Below are 15,473 nucleotides of genomic sequence, written 5' to 3' on the forward strand. Positions count from 1 at the left end.
CCAACCTGTGCTGTCCATACCAAATACCTGTGTATTCCTGCCAGACAGGTTGAGATTTTTGCAGAACTGTATGTGCAGAAAGACTGGGCCAATTTAGTCTGATTAGCAGCCATTGGTATCACGAGGGACTGCTTAGATAAACAGCATTTATGTATATGACCAATCTGATTTGTGACTAATTTAATTATATATTGAAGCAATTGCCTGCTGAGAGAGGCAGTTACGTAGCAAAGATAGGAAGAACTGAAGCTCATTGTGCAATATTGCATGGTTAGGGAGGAATACAGTGAAACAATCTCTCTTTTTTTTATATATTGTATGTTTTATTTTTACACAAAGAACCAGTTTAAAATGGTTTGCTTTCTTCAAGAAACAGAGGAAAATGAGCCAGCGTTTCTCCTTTCCAATTCAGTCAAAGTCCACATGCCTGCTCTGCTTTAAAGCAGAGTGAATTTTTTTTTGGTGCAGACGTTCACGGTTCATTTTCTCTACCCTGTCTCTGATGATCTGTACATCAAGTTTGGATACAACTTGAGGTTTCTCAGTGGCTTCTGCAATCAGGTCTCTGAGCTTCAGTAAACAATCTGCCAAATTCCTCATCTGATAGCGACTCACTTCAGAGGTGATGATCAACTCCCCAGATTTGCTTATCTTATTCTTGTGCATCACTGCCATTTTCTGTCGCACATCTTCTGCAATCCAGTCTGCAGATGCCAAAAGGAATCGGATCTCTGCTTTAGTATTCACTTTGTTAACATTCTGGCCTCCTGGGCCACTACTCCGACAATAAGATATTGACAAACGATCTACGGGAATATCAGGAACATTCTTTTTGTTTATCCAGACTGTATTCGCTGCGGAAATCAGAGCTGGAAGCCGGGAGGGCGAAGGCCCGGAGTGGGACTTGCCGACGTGCCAATAAAGCCAGCCTTTGCGGTGCCCGGCTTCCCCAAAGGCAGCGCAAAGAGCACGCCGCCATCTTGGCACGCTGGCTGCGTTTTCTCAATGAAACAATCTCTGAACAGTCATAAATGGATTGATAGACAATCAACCTAACCACTGAAAAATCAACTCCTTTTTTATAACCATAGAACAAAGTCTGAGCTGAATTGCTGAGTACAAGGTTTGTTTTAAAAATCGACATTTATTTTATTTCCCTCCTCTTACAGTGTCTGACAATTTTTAAAAATGTACCTTTCCTCTGAAAATTCTGCATTTGCCTTCATTCTTTGGTGTGGTTGTTTGTTCCAATTCAGAAAGCGAGGAAGTTTTCCCTTGCAGCCCCCATCCCCCAGCCAACTTGGCACTGTCATTATTCCCTAGGAGAGACTTCTGGGAGATTGGAGTTGTTTTTTTCAACCAAATGTCACCAAAATGGCATTGAAGTGTCTTGTGCCTGTCTTGTGCCTTCAAAGAACCCCCAAGTTTCAAGAAAATGGGGCAAAGTGTTTGCATTCTACAGACCCCTGAGCAAGCCCCTCCCCCTCCAAAATTAGGTTTTTCTATTTTCACAAGAAAAAGCCTCTCTCCAGCCCACATTGGAAGACAAAGAGGAAAGAGGGATGGAGGAGAATGGCAGCTCTCTTTGGGATTGGCTGGGAGTGCTCTTTACTCCTCCCTTGCAATAATCTGATTGGAAGGGAGAAATTTAGTGCAGACTCAAGTGAAATACGAACTCATGCTGCTTCAGGTCAATGCCAGAATGTGGGGTGGGAGAACCCATGGATTTCTTGAGGAAGAGGTTTTGTGGCTACCAACTATCCAGGAATAGCATTCCTATTCCAGAGTGTCACAAGAAAGACTAGGAAACAGTTATTTTAATGATTTTTAAGACTTGTGATTTTCATTATGCACACCCTACGCAGTACTACATTATTCACAAGATAATGATCTGTCTAAAGCTATGATGAACTCCCCTATTCATAGATCCAAATAATTCCATATGCACCCAAATATGTTCTGATCCAGATTTTTTTGGTGTTTATGAAGTTCATCAGATCTCACCGTAAGGAGTGCAGCTGGCAGGCTGATTTATAATTAGAACTTTATCACTTTTTAGAATCTTGGGGCTGTATCAGGTCAGTGCTGGAGAGGGTAGCATTCCGCCACCCAGCACCGAACCAGTCCTGGCCATTTAGGCCCCGATCCGGGACGAAACAGGCCCAAAATGGCCATTTTTGACCATTTGGGGCCTGTTCTGGCCTGGATCGGGGCCAAAATGGCCCGGATCAGGGCTGAAACATCTGGAACAGGTCAGTACCAGGAGGGGAAAGCCTTCCCCACCCAGCACCAACCAGGTCCAGGCCATTTAGGCCCCGATCTGGGTTGAAATGTGCGCAAAATGACATTTTTGGCAATTTTGGGCCTGTTTTGGCTTGGATTTGGGCCAAAACCATCTGGACTGGGTTGGTGCTGGGTGAGGGAAGCCTCCCCTACCCAGCACCGACCCAGTCACGGCCATTTAGGCCCCAATCCAGGCCAAACCATGCCAAAAATGGCCATTTTGGGCCCGTTATGGGGCCCAAACCATCCAGATTGGGTTCGTGCTGGGTGGGGGAAGCCTCCCTCACCCAGCACCAACCCAATCCTGGCTGTTTAGGCCACAAACTGGGCCAAAATGGCCCAAAACGGCTGGTTTGGGCAATTTCAGGCCCTTTTTGGCCTGGATTGGGGCCAAAACCATCAGGATTGGGTCGGTGCTGGGAGGGGAAAGCCTTCTGTGCCTGGCACCAACCTGGTCCAGGATGTTTTGACCCCAATTCTGGCCCAAACGGGCCCCAAATGACCATTTTTAGCCATTTTTGGCCAGAATTGGGGCCGAAACCATCCAGATCGGGTCACTGCCAGGAGAGGGAAGACTCCCCCCACCTGGCATCGACCCAGTACTGGCTGCTTAGGCCCTGATCCAGGCTGAAATGGGCCCAAAGTGGCCATTTTCAGCCATTTTAGGCCCATTTTGTACTGGATCTGGGCAAAACCATCCTGATCGGGTCAGTGCTGGGTGGGGGAGGCCCAGTTCAAGCCATTTCAGCCCCTAGCTGGGCCCAAAATGGCCATTTTGGGCCATTTTGGCCCCCTTTTCCACTGGGATTGGGGCTGGAATGGCTGGGAATGGCTTTTCCACTGGTATTGGGGCTGGAATGGCTGGGATTTGGAAGGTGCTGATGGAGAAGGTAGGGGGTGGGAATGGCTGCCTGCTCCGCTCTTGATCCTGACTGGGTGTTGGCAGAGGTGGGCATTGCCTCCTGTTCTGTGCCTGATTCTGCCTGGGTAAAGGAAGGGGACAGACATTGTCACCTACTTTGCTCCTGATCTCAGACAGGTGAAGGCAGTGGGTGGCCACTGCCTCCTGCTCCACTCCTGATCCTTGACAGGTGAAGGTGGGGAGTGGCATTGCCATCTGCTCCACTCCTGATCCCAGCCTGGCTTTTCCACTATGGCAGCACCCTCTGGATGCACACCAGGGTAGCAGGTGAGTTTTCTGGATCACATTTACCTTTTTATAAGTAGGATTCATTCATTCATTCATTCATTTCATTTATAGTCCACTATTCTTACCGAGACTCAAGGTGGATTACACAGTGTGAAATTAGTACAATCCGTATCAAGGACATTTTCATATAGTTTCATACTAATGAAACAAAGTATTTTCTGGAAAGGAATGGAATTCCATCTCAAATAAAAGTTTTGTCCCCACAAATAATACACGGCCACTTTTATCAATTTATTGCAATTCAGACTAATACCATGTGCCATAAGCACTACGATAAGAATCTGAAACAAAATTTTCTAAATATCTCTATTGATTTCTATTAATCTAACACAACTATAGGTATAATATTAATAACTAGGTGAAATGCATTCATCTAAGCCAATCTTGGATTTTACCAATGCTTCCATGATGCATTGTCCCATTGGTTTTTTTTTTTAATTTTTTTTGCCTTGCTCATAGTTAGCTATGCCCCTACAGAACCCCAGAGTAGCTCTTGGTAACTTGTCCTGAGAACTAAAATGGATTTAAGGCCTTAAAATATTTGTTTATATGTTAATATATTCATTAAATCTACGTGCAAATATTTTATTATAAATACTGAGATAACAAAAAGATTGTGGAGCCATAAGGAATAGTGTGTTTGTGTGCGGGGATAAACAAGGCTCCCCATAAAACTCAGATCAATAGTTTAGAGGTTGGATTTTGTTCTGTGCAATTTTGGTACTGATAAGTGCTAAAACAGGCGCCCCAAAGAGCCTGGAAGACCTCATTGCAAAGAATGGTCCTAAACTCATGATAATGAAACAAATGCAAACAGATCAGTTCTGAGCTGGCAACACATTAGCCAGAAAAAAGAACAATAAAAGCAGCTAGTTAGTTCAGATTCCCCGAATCCAAAACTAAAATTGGAATTTTTCAGAGCACACTCCAATAGGAATAGTGTGTATGTGTGTGGGTAATAAATAAATGGAAATCCCCCACAAAACTTGGATACTGTAGGTCTTAACTCTTGACTAGGCTAGACTATTAGCTGACTCTCACCTAGAATCACCATCCCAATCTTAAGAACCATGCAAAGACTCATTGGGCTCTTGGGGAAGTATTCTTATATTTTGTAATTAATGATCTAAAAATTAACATTTTCCTGCATATTCAGGAAGTCTCACAATGTGCAAAAACTCAGTCTTGTCTATAGGAGGCAATAACAGAGGAAAGCCTTGGCTGCTATGTAGCTGTCAATGTCCAGGAAAATGTATGAACACATATTTGCCGACAGAATTTTGCTCTTCTCCTCCTCTAAAACTGTACATGGGCACAAACGTCGGGATACACAGTAAAGTGGAATTGAAACTAAGGAGAAATCTCCAACCTTGCACATCCATTTGTTCACTGAAAATGTCAACAATGAGCAGACTGACGTCACTGTATTGGGCACCCAATAGCAACATTGTTTTATCAGGAAAAAACAGACATTGCCTAGACTTTCCACAGATATCTGAGAGTGTGAGGATGGAAGGCAGAAATAAAAGGGCTCACTATACAACTCCACAGGCATGTATATTTCGTAAGCAAATAGCAATCTAATCTTTCAGAAATACATGGAACAACATCGATGTTTTCAGTCCAAGGTTGGATTATATAGAACTTTAATATTAAACTCTCCCCCATCATTAATTGAGTAACCGTATCGGGATTAAACATATTGATAATTACACATACTACAACAATACATGCCAGGATGACCACATTCCAAAACTAGTTTGAAATCGTGCCCATTGACTTCCTGTGCATTTTGCTGTGTCTCTGGTGTATAAAAAGGATGCCCGTATAAAACTGAGATAAGTGGCAACCATCGGGAAGGAAAGAAAAGCCACTAGAGGAAGAACATTCAGCCTATCCAGGTGAAAGATAGAAAGACAGAGAAATAGAAGCAAGGACAATGTTGGGACTATGGGGAATTCTGATAGCCCTGCTGGCATGCCTCCTAATTCTGCACTTTCTGAAACAGCTGTCGCCACGGAGGAATTACCCTCCTGGACCTCTCCGGCTGCCCATCATTGGAAGCATTTGGCTGTTAGTCTTCGGGCTTTCCAAAGATCTTCTCATTAAGGTATGTCATTCCATATAGCTAATCCACATAGTGAAATAAGTGAGAACATTTTCAGGCAAACACTTACACGGGTTGCTTGACAGTCTTTGGTAGTCATGTATACAATGTCTCATATGAGCGCTGCACCTATACAGAGTTCACTTAAAGAAATTTTTGGAGATCTTGGCAAAGAGAGACAGTCTGAACTGTCTTCTCAAGAGGTTCTCTACACATATTTTCTAGACAGTCGCTTCATGACCACCACGTGAATGCCCAAATCTAAGGAAGGGCACCAGCAAAGGAGCATGGAGGCTTCACTGACCATGCAAATGAAGAATGAAAGATCATCAGTTTCACTTAAGCAACTTGTTTGCTTTGCTTGTCATTTCTGAACAGTCCAAAAAATCCAGTGGCACATGAGCTGCACGCCCGATTTCAGGTGCAGGTTTTCTAAGGCTTCAGGATTCACAAAGATCCTTTCATTAAGGTATGTCATTCCATATAGTTAATCCACGTAGTGAAGTAAGTGAGAATACTTTCAGGCAAGCACTTACACAGGTTGCTTGATGTCTTTGGTAGTACACAATGGACTACCAAAGTACATTGTGTACTACCGAAGTATGTATACAATGTCACATAAGAGCCCTGCACCTGTACAGAGCTCACTTAAAGAAAATTTTGGAGATCTTGTCAGGGAGAGATGTTCTGACCTGTCTTCTCAAGAGGTTCTCTACACATACTTTCTAGACAGTTGCTTCACGACCGCCATGTGAATACCCAAATCTAAGGAAGGGCACCTGCAAAGGAGAATGGTGGCTTCTTTGACCATGCAAATGAACAATGAACAATCATCAGTTTCACTTAAGCAACCCATGACTTAACTTCAGTGATCCAAGCAACGGTCACCTCTAGATTAGACTACAGCAACTCGCTCTATGCAAGGCTTCCCCTGGGCCTGATCCAGAGGCTACAGCTGGTCCAAAATGCAGCTGCGCAAGTAATTGCAAGGGTCCCAATTGGGGAACATATAACACCTATACTACGCCAGCTGCACTGGTTACCAGTTGAGTACCGGGTATGGTTCAAGCTTTTGGTGTTGACCTATAAAGCTCTATGCAGACTGGGACCAGCATATCTGCAGGACCGTCTCTCCCCATATGTATCCCAGAGGATGCTTCGTTCAACAAATTAACAACTGTTGGTCTCTGGCCCAAGGGAGGCTCACCTTGCCTCAACCAGAGCCAGGGCCTTTTTGGTCCTGGCATCAACCTGGTGGAACTCTCTGTCTGAGGAAACCAGGGCCCCGGCGGGATTTATTATCTTTCTGCCAGGACTGTAAGACAGAGATGTTCTGCCAGGCATATGGTGGAGGCTAGGTTGGGCCCCCACTGGCCACACTAAAGATCTGTCCACCACCTAACATATGAGCCAGGGCTTGAAAAGCAGTATTTTATCATCACCATCTGAAGAGAAGCTGTATTGTATAAAGTTGTTTTAATATTATTTGTATACTGTTTTATCTCTTTTTAACTGTATTTATGTAAATTGATATTTGTACTCTGCCGTGAGCCTGCCTGGCGGGGAAGGTGGACTAAAAATCTAATATAATAAATAAAATCTAAAAAAAAATATTTCCGAATGGCATTTATAACTCTTCCACTTTGCCTAGCCCTTTTTTTCCCCAGTTAGAACTTTAGTCCTTAAGTCAAAATCGTGTCCGTGGGGGGAGATAGTAATCTTTACCTCTTAATCTCTTCTTCGGGTTGTAATTGCAGTTTCTTTTGCTAATCTTCATTCAAATTTGTTACTGAGGCTTGGGTACGATGATCTTATGCCAAATCGTTGACTCCAGAGCTGCTGCAGAGATAGAAGCCACCCTTCTCTGAGGGGACCTCAAGGCAGGGGGAGAGTCCTTGATTCAGAACCCCCCCTCTGCCGAGATCACTCACTCTCAGGGCTACAAAGCATTCCTGCCCGCTCTCTCCCTGAAAGCAGGGGGCTGCAGGTGGTTGGGGCACCTGCTAGCCTAAAAAACAGCAACTTGGATGGTCCAGCTCCCTGGACCACGTCAGACCTCCATAGATCCAAGCCGGAAGTCTTGGATTTTAAAGAATGTTAGAGAGTAAATGAACTAAAAAAGATTTTTGTTTATATACCTGTGGTTTGGGAGATAGCGATGTGAAGGGAAGGAGTGTGGGAACAGCAGAAATATCGCGAGAGGACAGCTTGTTTGTAAGAACAGCGAGACGAGTGAAGAGAGACAGGAAGTACGTCAGAGAACCAGCGAGTAAAGTACTGGAGGAGCGGTGGAATAGAAGAGGAAATGGAAGCACACCATCTAGAGAAAGGGAAAGGTCAACGCTTCACCATAGAGTCTACCATAGAGAAAAAAAAGCCCGGCATTTTGACTGGTGCAACAAAAGTTTTGCAGCTGTATTTAACTTCAAGTAACACTCACAAACGCAAAGACTGTTAAACAAAAAAACAGAGCTGAGAAAGAGATCAGACTTATGGGCAGGTAACAAAGCAAGCCCAACAATGTCAAAAAAAGATAAGGACTGGCAGTCGGCTATTGAAAATCTGGATAAAAAGCTAACAGAGGGTAACAAGGAGCTTAGTGAGACTATACAAAAATCACAGCAGTCTTTGCAAAAATCACAACAGACTTTGCTAAACGATATTAAAGAGGCAATAAAATTGGAAGTGGCAGAATTGGCAAAAAATATTGATGAGATTAAAAAAGAGCTCCAAGTTACCCAACAGAAAGTTCAAGATGTGGAGAAAAAAACAGAAAGCTTAGCTACAAGTTTAAAAGTGGAGACCTCGGTGCTAAATGACAGGATGGCTGTTATGGAATGTAAAATTATGGAAAAACAACTGAGAGTTAGAGGTGTTCCCAAATCTATGTCAAAATCAGCCCAGGAACAGATTATGGAAATATTAGCAAAATTTTTAAATAAACAACCAGAAGAAATTGCAGCCAATTTAGATATAGTCTATAGAATTAACTCAAGGTATGCACTGCAAAAAGACCTGCCAAGAGACATCATTGTCCAGTTAACGACGAAAAGAATGAAGGAAGAAATCATTAGCACACATTTTAAGAGCCCATTGGTGATGGAGGGAAAACGTGAGAATTATGAAAGAGCTGCCAAAGAGAATTTTGTTGGAGAGGAAGAAATATAGAGATTTGACCCAGAAATTAAAAAAATATGAACATAAGGTATAGATGAGAAATACCGGAAGGTCTGAGCTTTGAATTTCAGACTTTGAGAAGAGTCATCAAATCACAACATGGAGGGTTTTTTGGAAGATAATGAAAAGGACTTACCAAAATCAACTAGACTTTGAACATGGAAAGTAAACTAATATCATGGAATGTAAATGGACTTAACTCTCCTTCAAAACATAAGGCTTTATTTCATTGGCTGGCCAAACAAAATTGTAGTATAATTTGCTTACAAGAGACTCATATAAAAAAACAGGACTCTAAATATTTTAAAAAACAAGAAATTGGGGAAGGAATTTGTGGCCTCAACAAAGCAAAAGAAGAGAGTCGTAATTTATATAAAAGAAGAATTGCAACCAAAAATGGTTATTAGTGACACTGATGATAGATATGTGGCGGTGGAATTTAATTGGAATACCAAAAAAACCTTAATTATGGGAATTTATGCACCTAATGGATCAAAAGAACAATTTTTCAGAGAAATAGTGACACAATTAGAACAAGTGACTTATGATCAGGTGATAGTGGCTGGGGATTTTAATGGTGTAGTGGATTTACAATTGGATAAAAAAACAAAGGCAATTAAAAACAGAATGGGAAGACTGCCTAAATCTTTTTTTAATTGGAAAAACAGGAAAATTTGGAGGATATTTGGAGGAAGTATAATCCAAAAATGAAACAATATACCCATTACTCAGCAAGCCACCAATCTCTATCAAGAATAGATATGATTTGGGCATCTAAAGAATTAGCTATATGGACAAAGGAGGTGGAAATTATGCCTAGAATAAGTTTGGACCATAATCCTATTATGTGGAAATTTGGAATGAAACCTAAGAAATTAAGATGGAGAATGGATGAAGACCTTCTTCAAAACCAGAGTAACTTGGAGATTCTTCAGAAAGAAACTAAATATTTAATTCAGTATAATGTGGATCAAGAAGTGCCAATCCAGAAGGTATGGGACGCATATAAAGCAGTTATCCGGGGAGTGCTGATTGACTTAAATGCTAGAGATAAGAAAAGCAAGGAAATGAAATTAAAAGAGATACAAGAAAAGATAGTTCAAAAGGAGCAACAATTAAGGAAAAGACCAGGTAAGAAGAAATTACAACAAGAGATAAAAATTTTACAAGAACAGATAAAAGCAATGGAAAATAAAGAGATGGAATGGGAACTGAAAAGATTAAGACAAAAGACCTTTGAAGGAGCCAACAAACCTGGAAAATATTTAGCATGGCAATTGAAAAAAGATAGAGAGAAAAATAGAATAAGTAGAATTGTAGAAGATGGTAAAGATTTGATTGACCAACCAGCAATAAGCAGGGCATTCTATAAATTCTATGCTAAATTGTATCTGTAGATACAACTTGATTGTATCTGTAGATACAATCTGTAGATATCAACTTGATTGATCAAAAACTTCAAAACATAAACCTACCAGTCATATTGAAAAAGCTGAAAGAGAGATTAAATACCAAAATTACAGAAGAGGAAATTACCGAAGCAATACAAGCAACAAAATTGGGAAAAGCACCAGGACCTGACGGAATATCAGCAAAATTTTACAAGACGATGCTTAAAGATGTGGCACCATTCCTACAGAAGGTAATGAATGGAATATTGGAGGGAAAAGGATTGCCTAAAATGTGGAATGAAGCAAATATAACACTGATACCAAAGGAAGAACAAGATTTACTCAATGTGAAAAATTATCAACCAATATCCTTAATAAATAATGATTACAAAATTTTTGCTAAGATAGCAGAGAGATTAAAAGGTTGGTTGATAGAGTTTATTGCAGAAGAACAAGCAGGCTTTTTGCCAGATAGAAAAATTAAAGACAACTTGAGAGTGCTGTTAAATGCAATAGAATACTATGAAAAACATCCGGAGAAGGAGACTGGCTTCTTTTTTGTGGACGCAGAGAAGGCTTTTGATAATTTGAATTGGGACTTTATGTTTGCAATTATGGAAAAGATGCAGATGGGCAAAGAATTTATCCAAGCAGCGAAAGCAATATATAAAGACCAACGTGCAGCAATTGTGGTAAACAATGAGTTAACAAAAAAATTGGACATAAGAAAAGGTATGAGACAAGGATGCCCACTTTCGTCATTGTTGTTTGTAATGGTACTAGAAATTTTACTAAGGCAGATACGGGAAGATGAAAATATAAGAGGTATGAAAATTAAAGGCTTCTCATATAAAGTAAGAGCATTTGGTGACGATGTGATGGTTATAATTGAAAATCCAACTCAAAATATGCCAAAGTTGTTAAGCAAGATAAAAGAATTTGGGGATCTTACCGGGTTCTACATCAATAGAAGTAAATCTGAATTGCTATGTAAAAATATGACTAAGCAAAAGCAGCAAGAACTAATGGAGATAACAAACTGTGAGGTGGTGCACAAAGTAAAGTATCTGGGGATTGAACTCAGTGCTAAGAATATTGATCTGTTCAAGAATAACTATGATAAACTATGGCAACAAATAGATCGAGATATGATGAAATAGAATAAATTAAATTTGTCATGGTTAGGTCGTATAGCAGTGATTACTGAATCATATATAAATTGCATATAGCAATGAAACCGAATCATAAATAAATTGTTTTCTTTGTAATTTCTGAACAGTCCAACAAATCCAGTGGCCCATGAGCTGCACACCCAATTGCAGGTGCAAGTTGTCTAAGGAAAACGAGCATGGAAGAACTGCTCTTCCAGAAGCACTTTCAGTTTAGCCCATACATCACTAGGAACTTCTCAAAGGCTGAAAGTATTGATCTAACAGCAGCTTTGAACTGATATGTAATAGAAACGTTTCAGGAGAAAGTGGCAAAATCAGCCACCCCAATACCCCTTGCACTAGTAACTGCTTGATACATTTATGTCAAACTTTAATGAAAAACATCTTGTCAGCACTGGAAGGACACATTTATTTACAGGACTGGAGTAGTAAAGAACAAGATTCTTGAAGTCTTTCCTGAAGTCATGGCACATTGGAGGTAAAATGCTAGTCCAGTATGCTACCCTTTGATATCCTTCCGTTCAGGAAAAAATGAAGGGAAAACATCCTTACCTAAAGGGAAAATCAATAACTATGTTAAAGAGTTTCAGATGGGTAGCCATGTTAGTCTGTAGTAGTAGAAGACGATTCAGGTGCTATTGGAACATCTAGAACAACTAGATTTCTAGGGTATGCAAGAGTCAGAGCTCCCTTCCCTTTGACAAAGGGAGTTCTGTGTCTTGAAAGCTCCAGAGTAAAAGTCCTCCAGAGTAAAAGATCCAGTTGGGCTAAAGGTAACGATCATCCAGCGAGTTTCCACCCAGGAATGTCATGATTCTATCAAGAAGCATTCGGTATTGTTAAGTGCCACGACTTCCGGTTTGGGATTCATGGAGGTCTGAAGCAGCTCCAGTTGCGGAGCTGACCGGACTGCCGTTTTAAGCGGCCGGCGGGGTGAAAATAGCCCGTGGCCGACTGCTCTCAGGCGGAGAGCAGGCAAAGAACGCTCAAGACCCTAGGGTGAGTTAGATCTCGGACGAGGGGGGGCTCTGCGCAATGGGTCCCCTCCCGATCCTTGAGGTCCCACCCTGTGACGGGTCGGCTACAATCTCTGCGGCAGTTTTGGGGCCAATTCGGCTGGCATAAGACCTACATACCCAAGCTTCGATTGGAGGAAGAAGTGGAGAGGAGAAGTTAAAATCGAAACAGCGATTACAACCCGAGAAAAGTGAAGGAGAAGGTAAAGATCACTATCTTCCGATACGGGACAGATTGATAAAAACAGAGAGGAAAAAAAGTAGATTTTTAAACTGCAACAGATTAATGAAAAGGAGGGGAAGATTCGGCAAGAGTTGTATTTGAAAAGAGACTAAGTTTAAAGAAGTTATTAAAGAAATTGGACTATTGTTTTGAATACCTGTGGCTATGGAGCTGTGAGAAAAAGACACCATCGCGAGATCTGCTGTGGGAAGACGGGAGACAGGAAGTGCGTAACAACAATAGAGTGGCTGGAGAGAAGCGGCCCTTGCTGGAGGGCAGGAAGAAGGGAATCGCCATTTTTGAAAGGGGAAGGGTCGCGGCTTCAGCGGAAAAGGAAGTAGGCCATTTTGGATTACAAAATCATAGAGAGACCATAGAGAAAAGACGCCCGACATTTTGGACTCTTTAAAAACTAATTTATGCAAGAAGACCGGGACATTTGAAATAAAAAAGGTACTAAATTTAACGCCACGGAGTTAAGGAAGAGAGCGGACTCATGGGAGCGAGCTAAAGCAAGCCCCACGATGTCGAAAAAAGAGTGGCAATCGGCAATAGAAAACCTGGATAAAAAACTTTTAGAGGTGATTAAAGAATTTAAAGACATGAAATTGGAGCTGATCAAAGAGGTTAAACAGACAGTAAAATCGGAGCTGTCAGAAGTAAAATCGGAGCTGTCAGAAGTGAAGAAAGGTATGGAAACAATACAAAATGAATTACAAGGAACGCAGCAGAGAGTTAAAACAGTAGAAGGAGCGATGGAGAACTTAGCAGACACGCAACAAACAGAGATGAGACTGATGAGGGGAAGGATGGCGGTTGCGGAAAGTAGACACATGGAGAAGCAGCTCAGATTTCGCGGTCTGCCGGAGATAGAAGGAAAGACAGCGCAAGAACAGATGACTGAGGTGTTAGCTGAATACCTGGGGAAGGAGGAGGAGGAAGTTGTGGCTATCCTCGATGTGGCATATCGCGTGAATTCGAGAATTGCAACCCAGAGGAAAGTACCAAGAGATGTGATTGTGCAATTTACAACACGAAACATGAAAGAGAAGATTGTGACTAAACAGTTTCAAGATCCATTGGAGATCGATGGCAAGACAATTATCATAATGAAGGAATTACCCAGATCAGTGTTACTAGATCGGAAAAAATATAAAGCGCTAATCCAGATGTTGAAGGACATGAAAATCAGGTACAGATGGGAGCTTCCAGAAGGTTTGTCCTTTGAATTTGGAGGTGCCAAAAAGCGCATTAGATCTGAGCGGGAGATGGAGCGATTTATAAGGGACAATGAAAAAGACTTACCAACAAGATTATGAGTATGGAGTGTAAAGTATTATCTTGGAATGTAAATGGACTAAACTCACCGAATAAGAGGAAAAATATCTTCCACTGGCTATTAAAACAAAAATGTGACATTGTTTGCTTGCAAGAGACTCATATTCGAAAGCAGGATGTAAAATATTTAAAATTGGGAAAATTGGGCAAGGAATTTGTAGCGGCCTCAAGCAAGAAAAAAAGAGGAGTGGTGTTGTATGTAAAAGAGGAGCTACAGCCAAAATTTGTAATGAAAGATGTGGAAGCCAGATTTGTAGCAGTGGAATGTACCTGGAACTTAAAGAGAGTGTTGGTAGTCGGAGTTTATGCACCTAACGGTGCAAAAGAAAGCTTCTTTGAGGATTTGAGGAAGCATTTAGACGATCTTTCATATGACCAGATAATTCTTGCTGGAGACTTCAATGGAGTGACAGACTTGGAATTAGATAAAAAGACAATAACGGCACAAAAGAAAAGAGGATTATTACCAAAGCTCTTTTTTGAGTTGATTCAACAAGAGACTCTCGAAGATGTATGGAGGAGAGAATATCCCAAAAGCAGACAGTTTACTTTTTATTCTGCAAGGCACTCTACATTATCAAGAATTGACATGATCTGGGCCTCAAAAGACTTAGCGTTATGGACTAAGGAGGTAGAAATAATGCCGATGGTAGGCTCAGATCACAACCCAATTATGTGGAAACTAGGGAAAAGGAGAAAAAGGAAAGCATGGAGAATAAATGAGGACTTGCTACAAGAAGGAGAGAACATGGAGATATTGAGAAGAGAGACAAAGTTCTTCATACAATACAACGAGAATAAAGAAGTACCAACTGACAAAGTTTGGGATGCTTATAAGGCGGTTATAAGGGGCATATTAATGGACTTAAATGGTAGAGCAAGAAAGAAGAAAGAGGAGAAAAGACAAGAGATTGAGAAGAAAATAAAAGCCAAAGAAACACAGCTAAAAAAGAGACCAGGGAAAAAGAAATTATACCAGGAAATTAAAATACTTCAAGAACAGTTAACAGCAATGAGTAATAAAGAATTGGAGTGGAACCTTAAAAGATTGAATCAGAAAGCATTTGAAGGTGCAAATAAACCTGGGAAGTACCTGGCATGGCAATTGAAGAAGAGAAGGGAAAAGAAAATAATAAATAAAATTTGTGAAGACAACAAAACGTATTTGGAACAGACTACCATTAGTAGAGCCTTTTATAAATTTTACGCTAAGCTGTACAATAAGAAAGAAGTAAATAAAGAATCAATAGCGTCATATTTGGAGAAAACGAAACTTCCAGAAATCTCGGAAGCTTGGAGAAATAAATTGAACAGTGAAGTAACGGACGAGGAAATAAGTAAGGCAATACAATCTGCAAATCTAGGAAAGGCGCCAGGGCCAGATGGACTTACGGCTAAATTTTATAAGACAATGGCCAATGAACTGGCACCATTCCTAAAAGAGGTGATCAATGGAGTTCTAAGGGATCAAAGGATTCCAGACACCTGGAGTGAAGCGAACATATCATTGATCCCAAAAGAGGGCCAAGACTTGACTAACGTGAAAAATTACAGAC

General features: G+C 41.0%; 1 protein-coding gene across 1 annotated transcript; it reads right to left on the reverse strand.

Annotated features, from left to right (window-relative positions):
* Positions 1–310: 310 nt before the first annotated feature.
* Positions 311–2,461, reverse strand: LOC129331995 (peptidyl-tRNA hydrolase ICT1, mitochondrial-like). The gene is made up of 2 exons (XM_054982735.1): positions 2,437–2,461; positions 311–992 (listed from the first exon to the last, which is right to left on the reverse strand). Exons 1-2 carry the CDS (start codon positions 2,459–2,461, stop codon positions 409–411), a joined length of 609 nt encoding a protein of 202 aa, XP_054838710.1. The 3' UTR covers positions 311–408.
* Between the last annotated feature and the right edge of the window lie 13,012 nt (positions 2,462–15,473).

The sequence above is a fragment of the Eublepharis macularius genome, chromosome 6 (genome assembly GCF_028583425.1).
Source record: "Eublepharis macularius isolate TG4126 chromosome 6, MPM_Emac_v1.0, whole genome shotgun sequence".
NCBI lineage: Eukaryota > Metazoa > Chordata > Lepidosauria > Squamata > Eublepharidae > Eublepharis > Eublepharis macularius.

Coding starts and splice junctions, on each gene's coding strand:
- LOC129331995 (XM_054982735.1), bottom strand. CDS start 2,461: ATGGCCGTGACTGGGTCGGTGCTGG. Junction 993..2,436: donor CGTGACTGGGTCGGTGCTGG/GTAGGGGAGGCT, acceptor GAGAAAACGCAG/CCAGCGTGCCAAGATGGCGG.